The 13273-nt window shown below is 42.6% G+C and overlaps 2 protein-coding genes across 3 annotated transcripts; one reads left to right on the forward strand and one right to left on the reverse strand.

Annotated features, from left to right (window-relative positions):
- Positions 1 to 116: 116 nt before the first annotated feature.
- LOC116612005 lies at positions 117 to 1255 on the reverse strand. The gene is made up of 2 exons (XM_032372618.2): positions 1081 to 1255; positions 117 to 674 (listed from the first exon to the last, which is right to left on the reverse strand). Exons 1-2 carry the CDS (start codon positions 1238 to 1240, stop codon positions 502 to 504), a joined length of 333 nt encoding a protein of 110 aa, XP_032228509.2. The 5' UTR covers positions 1241 to 1255; the 3' UTR covers positions 117 to 501.
- A 1626-nt stretch (positions 1256 to 2881) lies between these two features.
- On the forward strand, positions 2882 to 12611 carry LOC5504324. 2 transcript variants are annotated; one of them, XM_048724303.1, is made up of 4 exons: positions 2882 to 3089; positions 6477 to 6674; positions 6755 to 10970; positions 11196 to 12611. In XM_048724303.1, exons 2-4 carry the CDS (start codon positions 6640 to 6642, stop codon positions 12057 to 12059), a joined length of 5115 nt encoding a protein of 1704 aa, XP_048580260.1. In that variant the 5' UTR covers positions 2882 to 3089; positions 6477 to 6639; the 3' UTR covers positions 12060 to 12611. The 2 variants fall into 2 exon arrangements, with proteins under 2 accessions (XP_048580260.1, XP_001625228.2); XM_001625178.3 differs by lacking the exon at positions 6477 to 6674 and having other exon boundaries at positions 2883 to 3089.
- The last annotated feature ends 662 nt before the right edge of the window (positions 12612 to 13273 follow it).

The following is a 13273-nucleotide window of genomic DNA, read 5'->3' on the forward strand; positions in this document are numbered from 1 at the left end:
AAGCTATATACTGGGAAGTGCTATTTTTAGAAACACTACGTAATCACAATTGGTTCGACTGCTTCCCGAAAGGTTAGCGAGAAACTTCCGAGACTAATAAGGTTTTTGGATGCTTGGCTTATTGCTATTCCTGATGCAAATACTTCTTATATTTGAAAGATGATAATTCTCATAATTTTCGCAACTTCTTGATTTACTCGTAAATGCTATATATAACCAACACGCACGCTGCTATGTGCTGCAACGCCGACTCAGCGAATTCTTTCGTGGAGTACGTGTCAAAGCTCGTTTTATCAATGATTCGCCAAAATGTACTTTTTTAGATGAGTAAACACATCTGGCCGGGGCATACTTTCGACTGTTCATGGGCTACAAATTCTAAAAACTAGAACGCCCAGTCTGAACCGGGCTGCTCGCTGTTATACCTTAAAACACCCCATGAAATGAATGCTTCGCTCGAGGCGCTATCGTATTGGCGAGGGTACTTGACAGTCCCGTATCTCAGTAATACGGTGATCGCATGACACGGCTGTCCGGTTCAACGACCATTTCATAGTAGCGCATGTCCCAAGTATGGTAGTGCGGTGGTAAGTCTGGTAGGCTGTGATCACTGCTTGGAGTTCTCTGTGGAGCAGGTAAAACCCAATCCAATGCTCTTAGCAATAGACGCGGCGCTGGAAAAAAAAAATACGACATTAGCCCATGGATGTGTCTTATCGTAATTTTATTGGGATAACCTTCCTCCTTCTGTGAGAAGGGTTCCTAAATACCCATGAGGGAGAGGAAGATGGGGAGGGGGCGTCCGAAAATTGAACAAGGAGGCACTCTTAAGGGGGGGGGAGGGGGTTCTTTCTCTTTCTCTCTTTTATTGTTATTATTATCATTATTCTACTGAAATCCTGAGGGTTGTTAAAGGGGGCGGGCACCGAAGAAGGGCTCAGGAATTTTAGTCTGGTGGAGTTTCGCAGGCCCTACCCTGAATTTTAGCAAGAAAAGTAGTCAAGTTCCCTTCGCCTTCCACGGGGAAGGGTGGTGGACTGTCATTCGAGCCGCTTTGCGAGGAGTGAAAACATGCCTTACCATTGTTAACAGATCTGTCTGTTTGAAGGTAATCAGGTACATAGATAGAGCTCCTCTCAACCACGACCTCATCGCTATCCACGCTCCAATCAGAGTCCAGATCCTCTTCCAGTTCGTTCCACGGCGAATGACGCTCCTGTTCTTCCATCCACTTCACCATGAACTTGTGGGCGTTAATAACCCCTCTTTGGGGAATTTTCAAGACTCTTCGCAAAGCACGGTTGGTCATTTCATTGAGCATCTTGATGATTCTTGCGTAAAGTCGAAATGGAAAAGATACTATGATATACCAGACATAAACTGGAAACAGCACCATGCGCAGCACTGTGCACATTAACTTCCTGACTGCGCGGCTTAGCAAGAATCGTAAGTTAACCACTGCAAGCTTCACCATATAGTATGTTCCATACAGAGATATGAAGATGCCACATGTAAGCAAGAAACTGATAAACACACAAATAAGGAAAGGAATTAACGCCAGGGCGATAGTCGTGCTCTCTATACTCAACACGATGAAAAGAAAGGCAAAAAGTCCGGCTGCAGTGGTCAGAACCACGGCGGTGGACGGGACCGCAACCGTGGCGCCGAATACACTCACGAGAAGAAACGAGAAAATTGGATGGCGCCCCAAGGCAGACAGCATCTGTGTCTTCAGCTCTTCTCTTCTTGACATTTTTAAAATTCTTTGGATTTAGAAAGGATGCGATTTTGTAATCGTTGTTGCAATTGAGTCGCAAGTTGCTTATGATTAATTCAATACGTATGATTAATTCAATACGTCAGAAATAGTTGTCATGTGAACCAATTATGTCTTCAGTTTGGCTAAGGATGTGTGTGACCATGTTTGAAGAAAATAAATTTGCACTTTTTATTGAATAATTGTCGGGTGCCGAAAAATGTTTGCTTGTTACTCGTTCCATCGAATGGAAACCGCGCGCTGTTTGCTGCGCAGCGCAGTTCTGGGGACCGTTACCGTGGGTTACAGTGGCTCTCGCACACCCGAAAAAAAAAATCGAACGCACGACGAACAAATACCGACAATAGGACGAGGCCATGCCGTGTCGCTCGGCCTATACGCGCTAGCCTGTGTAGCAAGCGAAAGGGAATGGAGAAAGAGACCGCGCGCATATCTGGAAGAAAAACAAACAAACGAAGCAGCGCGTTCTGAATGGGATGTCATGTTCTGATCTCTACTGCAGAAAAGAAAAAAAGAGCACCGGACCCGCGAGTATTATTATCTGGTGCACCTCGTCAATTTCGAACATATGAAGAAACCATTGTCGTTTTAGGGAGGCTTTCTCCAGTGACTTAAGCTGATCAAAGTCACTGTTTTTCTCTTCTAAATACAATTCATAAAGTTTGCGAAGCACCTGCGGTACGGCAGCCCTAAAAATCGCAAGAATCGTGCAGGTTTTCCAAATAAGGAATATATTAGTTCCCTTATATGGAAGTGACCGCGTCCGGGAAAAACGACAATTTTTGGCTAAATTTTCTTAATATGTGCATGTGCGTGATTTTGCTAATGGGTGTACTTCGAATTTAAAAACGCTTGACAGCCTTTAGAGGTCAGCGCTATACAACCTACAGGCTCCTACATGCGGTAGGAGCACTGAGTGTTAGTGTAAATTCGCTGATAATAAACCAAGAATGTCCCTCTACTTTAGCTAAAATGTGCCTTGTTTGTGCACCGCGCTCTCCACGTTTGATCAGAAAACCCAGTCAAGTTACGTTGCGTAATCCGAGCTACTACCCCGTGGCGCGTGAACTGTCCCCGACGCGCTAGCCGAAACGAGCCCGACTGAGAAAAAAAAATAACTAAGTCGTTTAGCTAGGGACATTCGCGGTTTATTATCAGAATTTACATACATTAACAATCACTGTTCCTACCGCCCTCGTTCAGCGCCAAGCTAGTCCCAGTCCCGCTCCACCCTAAGTCGTTGCAAGCAACAAACAGCAAAACATATCGAACTGTTAATCAAAACTCCGTTATCCAAGGCAAGAGTTCACAGGTAATTTACATATAGACTACTTAAATTATTGAATTTTCTAGCCTCTAAATGAGGCTATGCAAGAATTGAGTTAATCGTACTTTAGATCGTACTCTTTGAATCAGCACTTTGCGATTTTAGTTCCGCTTTGCAGGTTGGGGTGTGTATACAAGGTAAAAGGACCACGACTAAAACTTATATGAGCTTAATAATATGAACTCAGTAGAAATCTAGTAAACGATGATGATGATGATGATATTGTTAGTATTAATTTAATCTCTGCTTTGGTTCTTGAATTGTCTCGGTCAGCTTGGAAAGTTGGTAGTTGACAAACTTTGAGATAAAAACTTTAGGTACAAGTACAAAATCCAACTCCAACTGGACTTAAAGCAGAAATAGAAGTTAGTATAACAAATTATCTTACTTAAACTCAAATGGACAAGTCATAGCCAAAACACACGTAAAACAAATAGATAATTACTTAACACCAACTCAGTATACTAGTAAGGGAAATGTATCATTAGTTTGTGAGGCTGAATTACTGATAATCATTCTTGTGGGGTTTTGATTTTAAGATGTTGAGATGGGTGAAGGCACTCTAAAGCCCATTACCTTTCCCCTGAATGTGAAGCCACCATAGCCCTATAGCCAGTATTTCATAAAGTATCAATGTTTAAACTGCAAATACTATTCAATAATTCAAATGTTTTGACTCATTACTGGGTAACTCTCAAACATCACTAACAGTCTTTGATCAGTCAACAAGTTTTTATTATTTTTTACTAAACCTTTGCTCGCATTAAGAACTTCTACTACTTTATTTTCTCAATACCTTAAAGCAATCTCTATTTGAATATCCCATTTATCTATTTTTTAAAGAGTGAGTATAGCCTTAAATTGTAGCACCTTTTTAACACCTTGTATTGTATGACATCAACACCTGATTGGCATGAAGCGTATTTGGCTGAAAATAATGTAAGTAATGCAATCTGTGTTAAGCTCTAGAAAAATAAAAGGGAGTGCACCCTTCAGCCCAAAATAAACAATTTATTTTTACTTTGAATATATTAATTGCAACTAGTGAGTGAATCTGGCAATCACTGGTCAGTCGTGGCTGACCCGGCGAATAATAAAATATAATAATATATGGTGATACATATAAATGATTAAAACACTCATCAATATTCAATAGGCATGTTGGCCAATTGGATGTCATTCTTCAGACACGTGAATAGGCTTTATACCTAGCAATACACCCAACAAATCTAAAGCACCGGAAGGGAATTGAAATCGTCTCCAGGGAAACATTGGGGTACAAAACAATGACAGGCTAACGAACATGAAACAATATATAAAGCTATCATTACATCATGAAGGATTATATAAAACCCTCATGACGTAATAAAGCTTTATATAATATTGCATCCAGCAGATTTTGCAAATAAACAATGACATACGTTAGATCACAAACAGTAAAGTACTTTATTCCTAGTAAATAGCATAGTTTACAATCTACTTTATTGTATGATTTAGATACACTTTCATAAACAGACTCCATAATCAAACAGTGTTCAAAAGTGACTTAGCTGTTTGGTAGTCCAAGAGTCCATTTGCCAGATGGCAGCTTCATTTTGCTCAGACAATCGCCTATTTCTTCTTTTTTCTAAGCCATTGTCACACTGTCTTTGACCATTTTCGACTCACATGATTATGTTCAAACTGAGAATAAAGAAAGTCAGAATGATTTAAAACCTGAATGAAACAGTATAAACACCGAGAACTTTATATGTACAGTACTAATCTTGGGTCATTTTGCTAAGCGAGTTGGACTGTGTTTCGTAATTAGATTGAATAAAGTCCAGTTGCTAGTGTATAGAGGCTTCTCGGTGGATATTTTGTGCTGTCGGCCTTGTTTTTTAAAGATTTCAGTTTCCAATTATTTGACGTTTTTGTCCTTGACTAGTGCTTGACTAGCAAGTCAGTTTATGTAAAACTGCGTGCTGTTTGCCCGCGATCTAATGACGTTAGTTTTGTTTATTGTTCTACATGGTTTTTTACCAAATTCCGGTAGTCTTTTTAATGACAAATCAAAAGCTATTGTTTTTCTTTTCCATCGCGATTGATCAACATGCCTATTGAATATTGATGAGAATTTTAAGCCATTCCAAACACTCGAAGATTGTGTTTTAAATAGTACATAAATGATGAATATATATAAGCAAAAAAATAAATATATAAATGAATGAATGAATAATTTAACTTAAACAATGTAACTCCCATTATAAAATTTTCTACAACATTTATTCATTTATTTTTATTGAAAATTGACCCAATAGGGTAGGGTTTTTTACCCTCTCTGTCCAAAACGGCTACATATTTCAAGCTCCTCCGTCCTAAACCTTGGCTCAGGTGTATTTGGATCTTTTTGCAATTGCTTGTCCTTTGGTACTAAACCATTTCTAATTCAACACTCACTAGTAAAACTTTTGTCCTATTCTAATTTGCTCTTATAACTAGGACATGAAAACCTCAATGAGGCAAGATGCATTCTTTTATTTTTTACTTTAATTGTGTGTATTTTTGGGCAAGGTTTTTTTTTTAATTCCATGCTTTCACTCAAATCTGTTGACTGGCTAGAGTGACTGGTGAAGGAGATGAGGTTGTTTTTGTATACTATTTTATCCAATTTTTTGAATCTCTTGTAATCAAGAAACAGTAAATTTCAGTTTGGGGTGAGGGGAGCTCATTCAATTCTTGGTTTTATTCCAAGTACTTCAGCTCTATACAAATAGTTGTCATATCATGGTCTTGAATTCAAACATGGAGGTGAAGGGACTGGAAATACAACTGCGCTCTGATTGGCTAATCACTTCATAACTTTCAGAACTCTACATGAAATAACCCACAAAATATCTTACTTGCTACAACATTATTTTAATTATGAGCAAGAGTAAGTTTGCCCTGCAATGTCTTGTGCTTAGGAGGGTGCTTATATTTAAAGGGACACTTGATTGTGAGACACTTGAAAGGGGTGCTAAATTCAAAGTGGGGCACTTAAATGAGGGCTTAGCTTGGTGCTAAAGCAAGCATTTACAGTATCTTGTAAAATGAAATTGTTGGTTAAACCATTGACACCTCAACCATCTTGTACCGGCCGTGAGAAGTTCCACAACCCAAAAAAATTCATAAATGCAAAATTAACACAATAAGATCAAGATAGGCATCAGTCTAAGGGATAAGTTGTCTTGAAGTTATGCATAATTCGTATGATTCCATGGAAACCAATTCCTTCGGTAGCGTAGAGGGAAATGCCAAATTGAAAACTTATTGTCTAGTGGAAAGAAATGGTTTTCTCCTTCTTGTTGTACCTCTGTAAATTGATAATGTCATATCGTCTGATCATGACAGGGCCGTAGCGGACATCAAACTGGAGGCACGATACAAGGGTGAAAGAAAACTCGAGGGGGCACAGCCACGCTCCTACTGGTTATTCCTTTTATAATTTCTAGAGAAAAGAACTGGGGGACACGACACCTCCCCCCCCCGGCCCTTAAGGGGCTTACGGTGCTGCATGAGACTTGAACTATCTTGCATAACTATGATAATGTAAGGCTGATCTAAAGTTGTTCCCACATAAAAAGCCTCTATGATATTTTTTTGAACGATATCTATTCGTCTTTTCTCAGATTGGCAACTGTCAGTGAACACGTACTCAAGATGTCTGAGATCATTGACTGCATGGTGTGGGTTGTGCAGAAGACCTGCTGGAGCATGTGGAAGTTCACAGAGTTTTTAGGATTACGCATTCTCGACCTGTTTGGGTTGATATTTAACACGTTGGCTTGTTTAACGGTCATCCGACTGCCTTGTATGGTCCGACAATTTGCCGAAATGGATTCAATGTGGGAATGGCGATCCATAGGATTTTTACAATTTTTCATATTTCTCATTGATATTCCTGTCATTATTATGGGCCTGATTTCAATAGCGATAACGTTCGGTGTCATTCTCATACCATTCTTCATCAAGCTGAATGAAGAGGACGTCAAATGTGACTACTGTACAAAAAAGGGTAACCTTTACTTTGGAGGGTTTAAGTTGCGAGGCATAGTCATTTCGTATTTCTTTCGTTTGATGTGCGATATTTTCTGTTTGCCTCTTGGTCTTATTTGCTTTTTCTCGTGGAGGCACAAAACCTTCGTAAGGGAAATAAAAGAAAGTAAGGATTGGGAAAGTATGGCTTGGAGAAAAGTCAGTATAATCCAGTTTCTGAATTTACTTCTTGACATTCCTTGTCTCCTTATTTGGCTTGTCGTCATGGTTACGTGGCGTGCACCATTAGCAATTGTTAGAGTGAAGAACTATGATTCTGGCGACAAGAAGTGGGACATAATCAGACTTGAAGCATTTCGCCAATTTGCGTTTCTCTTCGCCGACGTCTTCTTCATCGTGCTGTTTCTCATAACTATGGTGACTTGGAGGGGTCCTTTGATGCTGCATGCATTGTGTCACGCCGAAGATGATGAGGGGGATATCGATGAATGGACCTACAAGACCATTGTTGCTTACCAGGCGGGACTTATCATAGTGGACATACCTTGCATTATTTGTGCCTTCATTGTCTTTGTGACTTTGTGGCGCGTGCCAAGTTTTGTTAGGCACTGCAAGAAAAATGAGTGGAAGTTACGGAAGAATTGCTTGAGACAGTTTGCTCTATTAGCAAGAGATGTTGGCTTGTTGCTGCTAAACATAATCTGTCTTGTTCTAACCATAGTCTGCTTATTGACACTTTGGCGGGCATACCCACTTCTTCGCGATTTACGGAAGTACTTCAAGCAAAGGTCTCATGTAAAGTTGGAGGACAGCACCGGGAATGTTGAGACGGGAGAAGGGCCCAATGCTCGTCAAGCTCGAAAAGCAATGAAATCTAAAAAAGCCCGATTCACATGGAAAATTCGCTTTGCTGCATTTAAACACTTCATGTTCCTGTTTATTGACATTCCTGCTATAGCAGCGTCGTTTATTATCCTCGCTACTGTTGTCCGCCTCCCAAAACTGCTCTCGAAACTTATTCAGGCTGGTAACTTCTATATGGAATTTTCGATGATTGTTTTCACGCAACTTGGCAAATTGGTAGTCGACTTGGTGTTCCTCCTTCTGTTTATCGTGTTGATGATATTGAGGCCGATTCAGTCTTGGGTTCATCTACTGGAAGACGAGGATCATCGTCGTTGCCGAGAGCTGCGGTTTTACATGCAATGGGTTCCCGACATACTGAACAAACGCCACCAAATGTACAGAGAAGTGGAGGAGGTCTTCTCGTCTTGCCTCAAGGAAAAGAAACTTGTGCGAGATGTCAGAACAAGATTATCACTTGTGAATGCGGAGTTCCTTAAGGATCTACAGTGGGTCCGTGACAAGGTCAAGAAGCACGAGCTAGATGAAGAGTATGGTCACTTGATCCATGTGGTACAATTCTACGAAGGCAAGAGGGCTTACAAGATGTCAAGGCTGTATGAGTGTGAACTAAACTACCTTCGACGTCCAAACATAGCTGCTCATAATCAGAATCTCGCAAAGTTCAAAAATGAAATGTTACGACTTGAGTCTCAAATCGGCTCTGCAATTCGGGCTGTTGAAGAGTTCCAGGTTCCCAAAGTACCGCTCTGGGTCGAGGAATGTGGGCTTCGCACACGCACGCGCAGAGAAACCCAGCGTGTGTTGGTCAAATGTCTTCCAAGTGGAAGATTCCTGAACACAATCCTTATTATCCTCAACCTCATTCTAATCTACCGTGGTCCTGCACTCATTGTTGACCTGTACCGTCGATGGTATGATCGTAGAAAGATAGTGTTTGATTCCCTCCGCGAATATCTAAAGGACTTTCTCACTGTGTTAATTATCATCCTGGTCATCTTTTCATTGTACAGGGCTCCCTTTCTCTTAGTGGAAATCGGCAATGACGTTGTTATGAAGAGAAGCTGGAAAGCAGTAAGAAAGACAGTAAGGCGATACCCACCACAACTAGGCCAGGACTTGGTTGAGTTTTTCTTGATGCTGTTCAGCTGGGAAACAGTGAGATTCACCTTCACTGCAATTCTATTTGGAATCCTCATGCCTGCCCATCTGTTCCTGACGGTAATGAAGTTCCTGTTCGGTAAGGGATGCTGTGCCATATGGTGGACCATCGTCTCATATGTTGCATTCCTAGGATTCCCATTCCTTTTGTCATATAACTTAGCGCAGATGATGGTTACAAGTGGACAAGGATCGGCTGTACCCATCGCAATCGGGGTGTTCTTCGCCTTTTTAATGCTCTTCCTCGTACTCGCCGCAGTTCTTACATTCCGAAATCGCGAGGAGAGTTTCTCGGTTCGACCCAAAGGGTACGACTACGTGCGGTTTAACTGGTCCAACGCCCATGTCATTATATTTGAGATCGTGGAGTTTCTCCAGTTGCTGTCACTGGTGTTCATTGTCGCGGATACGCCTATGTATGGCTCAGGTATACTCAGAGAAGCATCGAGGTATTTATTGCTCGACTTCGCCACATTAGAGGTCAAGTTCTGGTTGGCGACTGTTTTGTTCGTCTGCTGGTTCTTTGTCTGCGGATTGCCTGTTATATTAGAGCAAGTTGTCGGGTCTTTCGACGAAGGCACGTTCGCCAAGCAAGTCTCTTGGTCTCTTCTGGTGTCGCTTTTGAGTAATACGTTGTTTGTGACAGTAATTGAGAGTTTTCTGTCATTCGTTGCATGTAGCTACAACGTCGCATGCCCCAGGAACAACTCGAACCACACAATAAACACCTCCTTATTGCTCCATAACGCACCGGTCAATGCTTCCACACCGCACTGCGCAAGTGCAATCTTGATCGACGACCCTCGCATTGAATGCTGGGCAGGTGACCACAGGGGTACCGCAGTGTTCGGACTTCTGGCTCTAGTTTGGTACGCGACTACGTCAATTATTTTCGGCTCTCGTTACGGCGACTCTGACCACCCGAGTCAAGACCTCAAGTTTTCTCCAATCTACAACGTGTTCATTAACTTTGCTAAGGCAGTGATGGTAGGCGTGACAATTCTTGCAGTCACCCGCCCTTATCTCGTGTTTGGCCTGCTGATTTTTCTCAACGTGTGCGCGCTGCTATTCACGTTGGCCTTCAACAGGGCAGTGGGGTTTAGCTTGTCTAACTCATTTGTGCTCGTGTTATGGCGTTCCGTCACATTTGTCTGTTCTGCGATTGCAGCCGTATCCGCTATTATCGCATTCATGATAAACGATCACGAATCTTATATACCCCTGGGCATATTCCTCGGAGGCACCCTACTTGTGCTAGTAGTAGCTATAGTCGTATCGGTATTGCGTGTGGTTCGGAGGGTTTTTACTCCAGTGGAACAGCAACGCAAGGAATTCAGAGCGCAACTACAGAGCCTTGAAGCAAGACTCTCACAGGAAAACCAAATGGTTAACTCGTGGTCGAAACGGACGAAACAGTGGAAGCGATTGGTAAAGAATGTATACGAGGCACAAAAGAACGACGAGCAACTGGCGGACCGTCATGCAATGTTTGAGTTTCCTGAGGAGATTCTACCTCCTCCAGATCAAGACGCATACGACTTCCAGCCTCCTCCTCTTCCAGTCGAGAATCACGGTCCTCTTACTGAGGGGATCCCTGACGAGGCCGAGCTTCCCCCACCTCCTAACTACCAGGATCTATTCCCACACATCATGGGGCCCTATGGTCCCGTCGAGCCTCCTTCCTATTCAGAGCTAGGGCCACCTCCTGCTTACTCTCCAAGCGATATCCCCTCTTCAGAGCCCCAGTATGAGCATAAGAGTCACTCATCAGAGGGCGTGGCAAGTGATTTGGGACTAGGGCTTGAGACAGTGCCTTTATATGAGGTAAGACAATTGAGAGCATACAGCTCAAATGTAGTGAATGTCAGAATCCCATACAAAAATACCCGCGAGTACAAGAAGCTTCCTTTTTGGAATTAGCTTAAAAACATGTTCTTGTCTAAATTGTTGTTTATATAATGCTGCCCTCGGGTGGTTTCGCCTGCCCCTTTTAGCAAACCGTGATATGTTGTGTTACTGCATTACTAAAAGATATTTGATGTTTCACAGGGGAGTGATGCATATCAGGGCGCACCTTATGACAGCGTCCTCTTCCTGGAATCTCATCTTGACGCGCCCTCACGGCCTTCCCGGGAGGCTGACCCGGTCCTGGGGATGGAGTGCAATGGCAAAAATCTCCTCCTTGCGCTGGAGCAGAACATTCATTATTCCGCATTCTCCTACGCCTTCATCGCGCAACTTCCGGTTTGGCGATCCACCGTCGCATGCGCTAATTGGACAAGGCTTCTTGAGTGTCTGCGTACCCTGAAGGCCGGTCTGACCGGGAATTTCAATTCCCCCACGTCCATTGACGTGTCCTGTGCCGATATAAGTGTTTTGATTCACCGTCTCGCGCCAGATCCCGACCGTGAGCAACCTCCTGTCTTTGTCCCAGAATCACGTGACCCTGAAGTAATAAGAGCCCAGTCTGACGCGGAGAGGTCCCGACTTCTAGAAGATGTATCTTGTATGGAGCAGTTCGGGGAGAAGTGGGCAGCAGTGCTGGATAAAGTTCTTCCAACCAAGCCGGTGTTTCGAAAGTGCTACTGGGACGACAGCGAAGGAAGGGCGTTCGAGATTCATTTGCGTCGTGCTATCAAAGGCACAATTGTCAGCGTCGGGCCCCGAGGAGTAAAGCTCGCCAAGGGGGCCTCACTGCAGATACCTAAGGTTGTGAAAGGACAATTTGTCACTCCAGATACTGTGACATTCTCCAAAGGCTGTGAGCCGAAAGGCAGTAAAGGCCCAGTCGCAGTGTTGGTGAAAGAGCTTGGAATCCTGGAAACGGAATCCAAGACTTATATCACCACGCAAGGAAAGAGGCTGGCGTATGACAAAGCCTTGGACTGTCTGCACGAGGTGGACTGGAGGTGATAAACTTATTATCAATAATAAAAGAACAGATGATACCATGGGAAGTTCATGGAGCGAGAACGTCCTATACCCTGGAGACTGAGAACTCAGACGTGTTAAGGGTCTTCAGTGCTTCGACCAAAACCGCACATATTTTAATATTTAAAAATATCTTTGTTCGAGAGGACACCCAGAAGAGTTTAAGGGCTTTGGAGGTGTTTTTAAGTGTCTTTAGAACCTCGACCGATAGTGTCGAGCGCGCTGTTTTGGGTGCCCTGGTTTAGAAGCTTTAGAAAGTTGTAGATAGTTAAATTTTGTATAACATCAAAGTTAAATTTATATTTTTTAAATGGAAATTAACGCGAACATAGCCAGCGTATTATTGTTAATTGTTATCTCTAAATAAATAATTCGCAATAAGTAAACCTTCGGACTATGCACCTTATGAATATAAACAATGAGATCGAATTTATACGGGTCGAGTGATCAGTGTTACAGAAGTGTGATGTGTGTGCGAAAATGCCAATTTATCATGGAATTATGGAATTAACAATAAATACAAATTAAACACGAGTTTGTCCCTGTTTGACAGGGAGGGTGGGGATATGGCGGGGGGCGTAAGGGTTTGCGGTGATGCGGTTTTGCCTTAAAGAATGGCGATCACCCACTCCTATGTTATTGTTTATCATCGAAAAAACAGTGGTTTATTCGCAAGGAAACTCCTAAATTATAATCTAAGAATGAACTCTGATATTTTATTCACTATATTTGATTGGAAATGTCTTGGTTACTTGTTTGAATTAGCCGATGGAAATGGATGCTTTGTGTGACTCTCCATTGAGCGGGAGCATAAGATGGCGGCATGACTGGTCTTCTGTCTGGCGCGGTTTTTCGGTTTTCGTATTTTATTTCGCGGTTCCTTGGTTTCTCTAGATTGTGCGTTTTTCTGTGCAGTTTTGCACCCCCCTTACGCCCCCCCCCTCACCAAAGACCCTTGGAACTTCCTTTCTCCTGTGTCATTAGCTGCAAACTTCCTTTCTCCCGTGTCATTAGCTTGACAGATGCAAGTTTAGATTTCACGGACCGCCTGTGTTAGCAGCCCCCCCCCCCCCCCCCCCCACACACACACAAAAAAAAAACAGGAAAATGTGTTCCCGAAAACGTTTTTTTTCTTATCATGCGCTCAACAATTTCCGTCCGCTCTACTTTCCGCGAAATGAGAGTAATAGAAATGA

This window comes from Nematostella vectensis, chromosome 2 (genome assembly GCF_932526225.1).
Source record: "Nematostella vectensis chromosome 2, jaNemVect1.1, whole genome shotgun sequence".
Classification (NCBI taxonomy): domain Eukaryota; kingdom Metazoa; phylum Cnidaria; class Anthozoa; order Actiniaria; family Edwardsiidae; genus Nematostella; species Nematostella vectensis.

What these genes read in the sequence shown, in the direction of transcription:
- LOC5504324 (XM_048724303.1), top strand. Translation starts at nt 6,640, where the DNA reads ATGAGACTTGAACTATCTTGCATAACTATGATAAT. An exon ending in TCTTGCATAACTATGATAAT is followed by an intron (nt 6,675 to 6,754) that starts GTAAGGCTGATC and finishes GTCTTTTCTCAG; the next exon opens with ATTGGCAACTGTCAGTGAAC. An exon ending in AGACAGTGCCTTTATATGAG is followed by an intron (nt 10,971 to 11,195) that starts GTAAGACAATTG and finishes GATGTTTCACAG; the next exon opens with GGGAGTGATGCATATCAGGG.
- LOC116612005 (XM_032372618.2), bottom strand. Translation starts at nt 1,240, where the DNA reads ATGGTGAAGTGGATGGAAGAACAGGAGCGTCATTCGCCGTGGAACGAA. An exon ending in AGACAGATCTGTTAACAATG is followed by an intron (nt 675 to 1,080) that starts GTAAGGCATGTT and finishes TTTTTTTTCCAG; the next exon opens with CGCCGCGTCTATTGCTAAGA.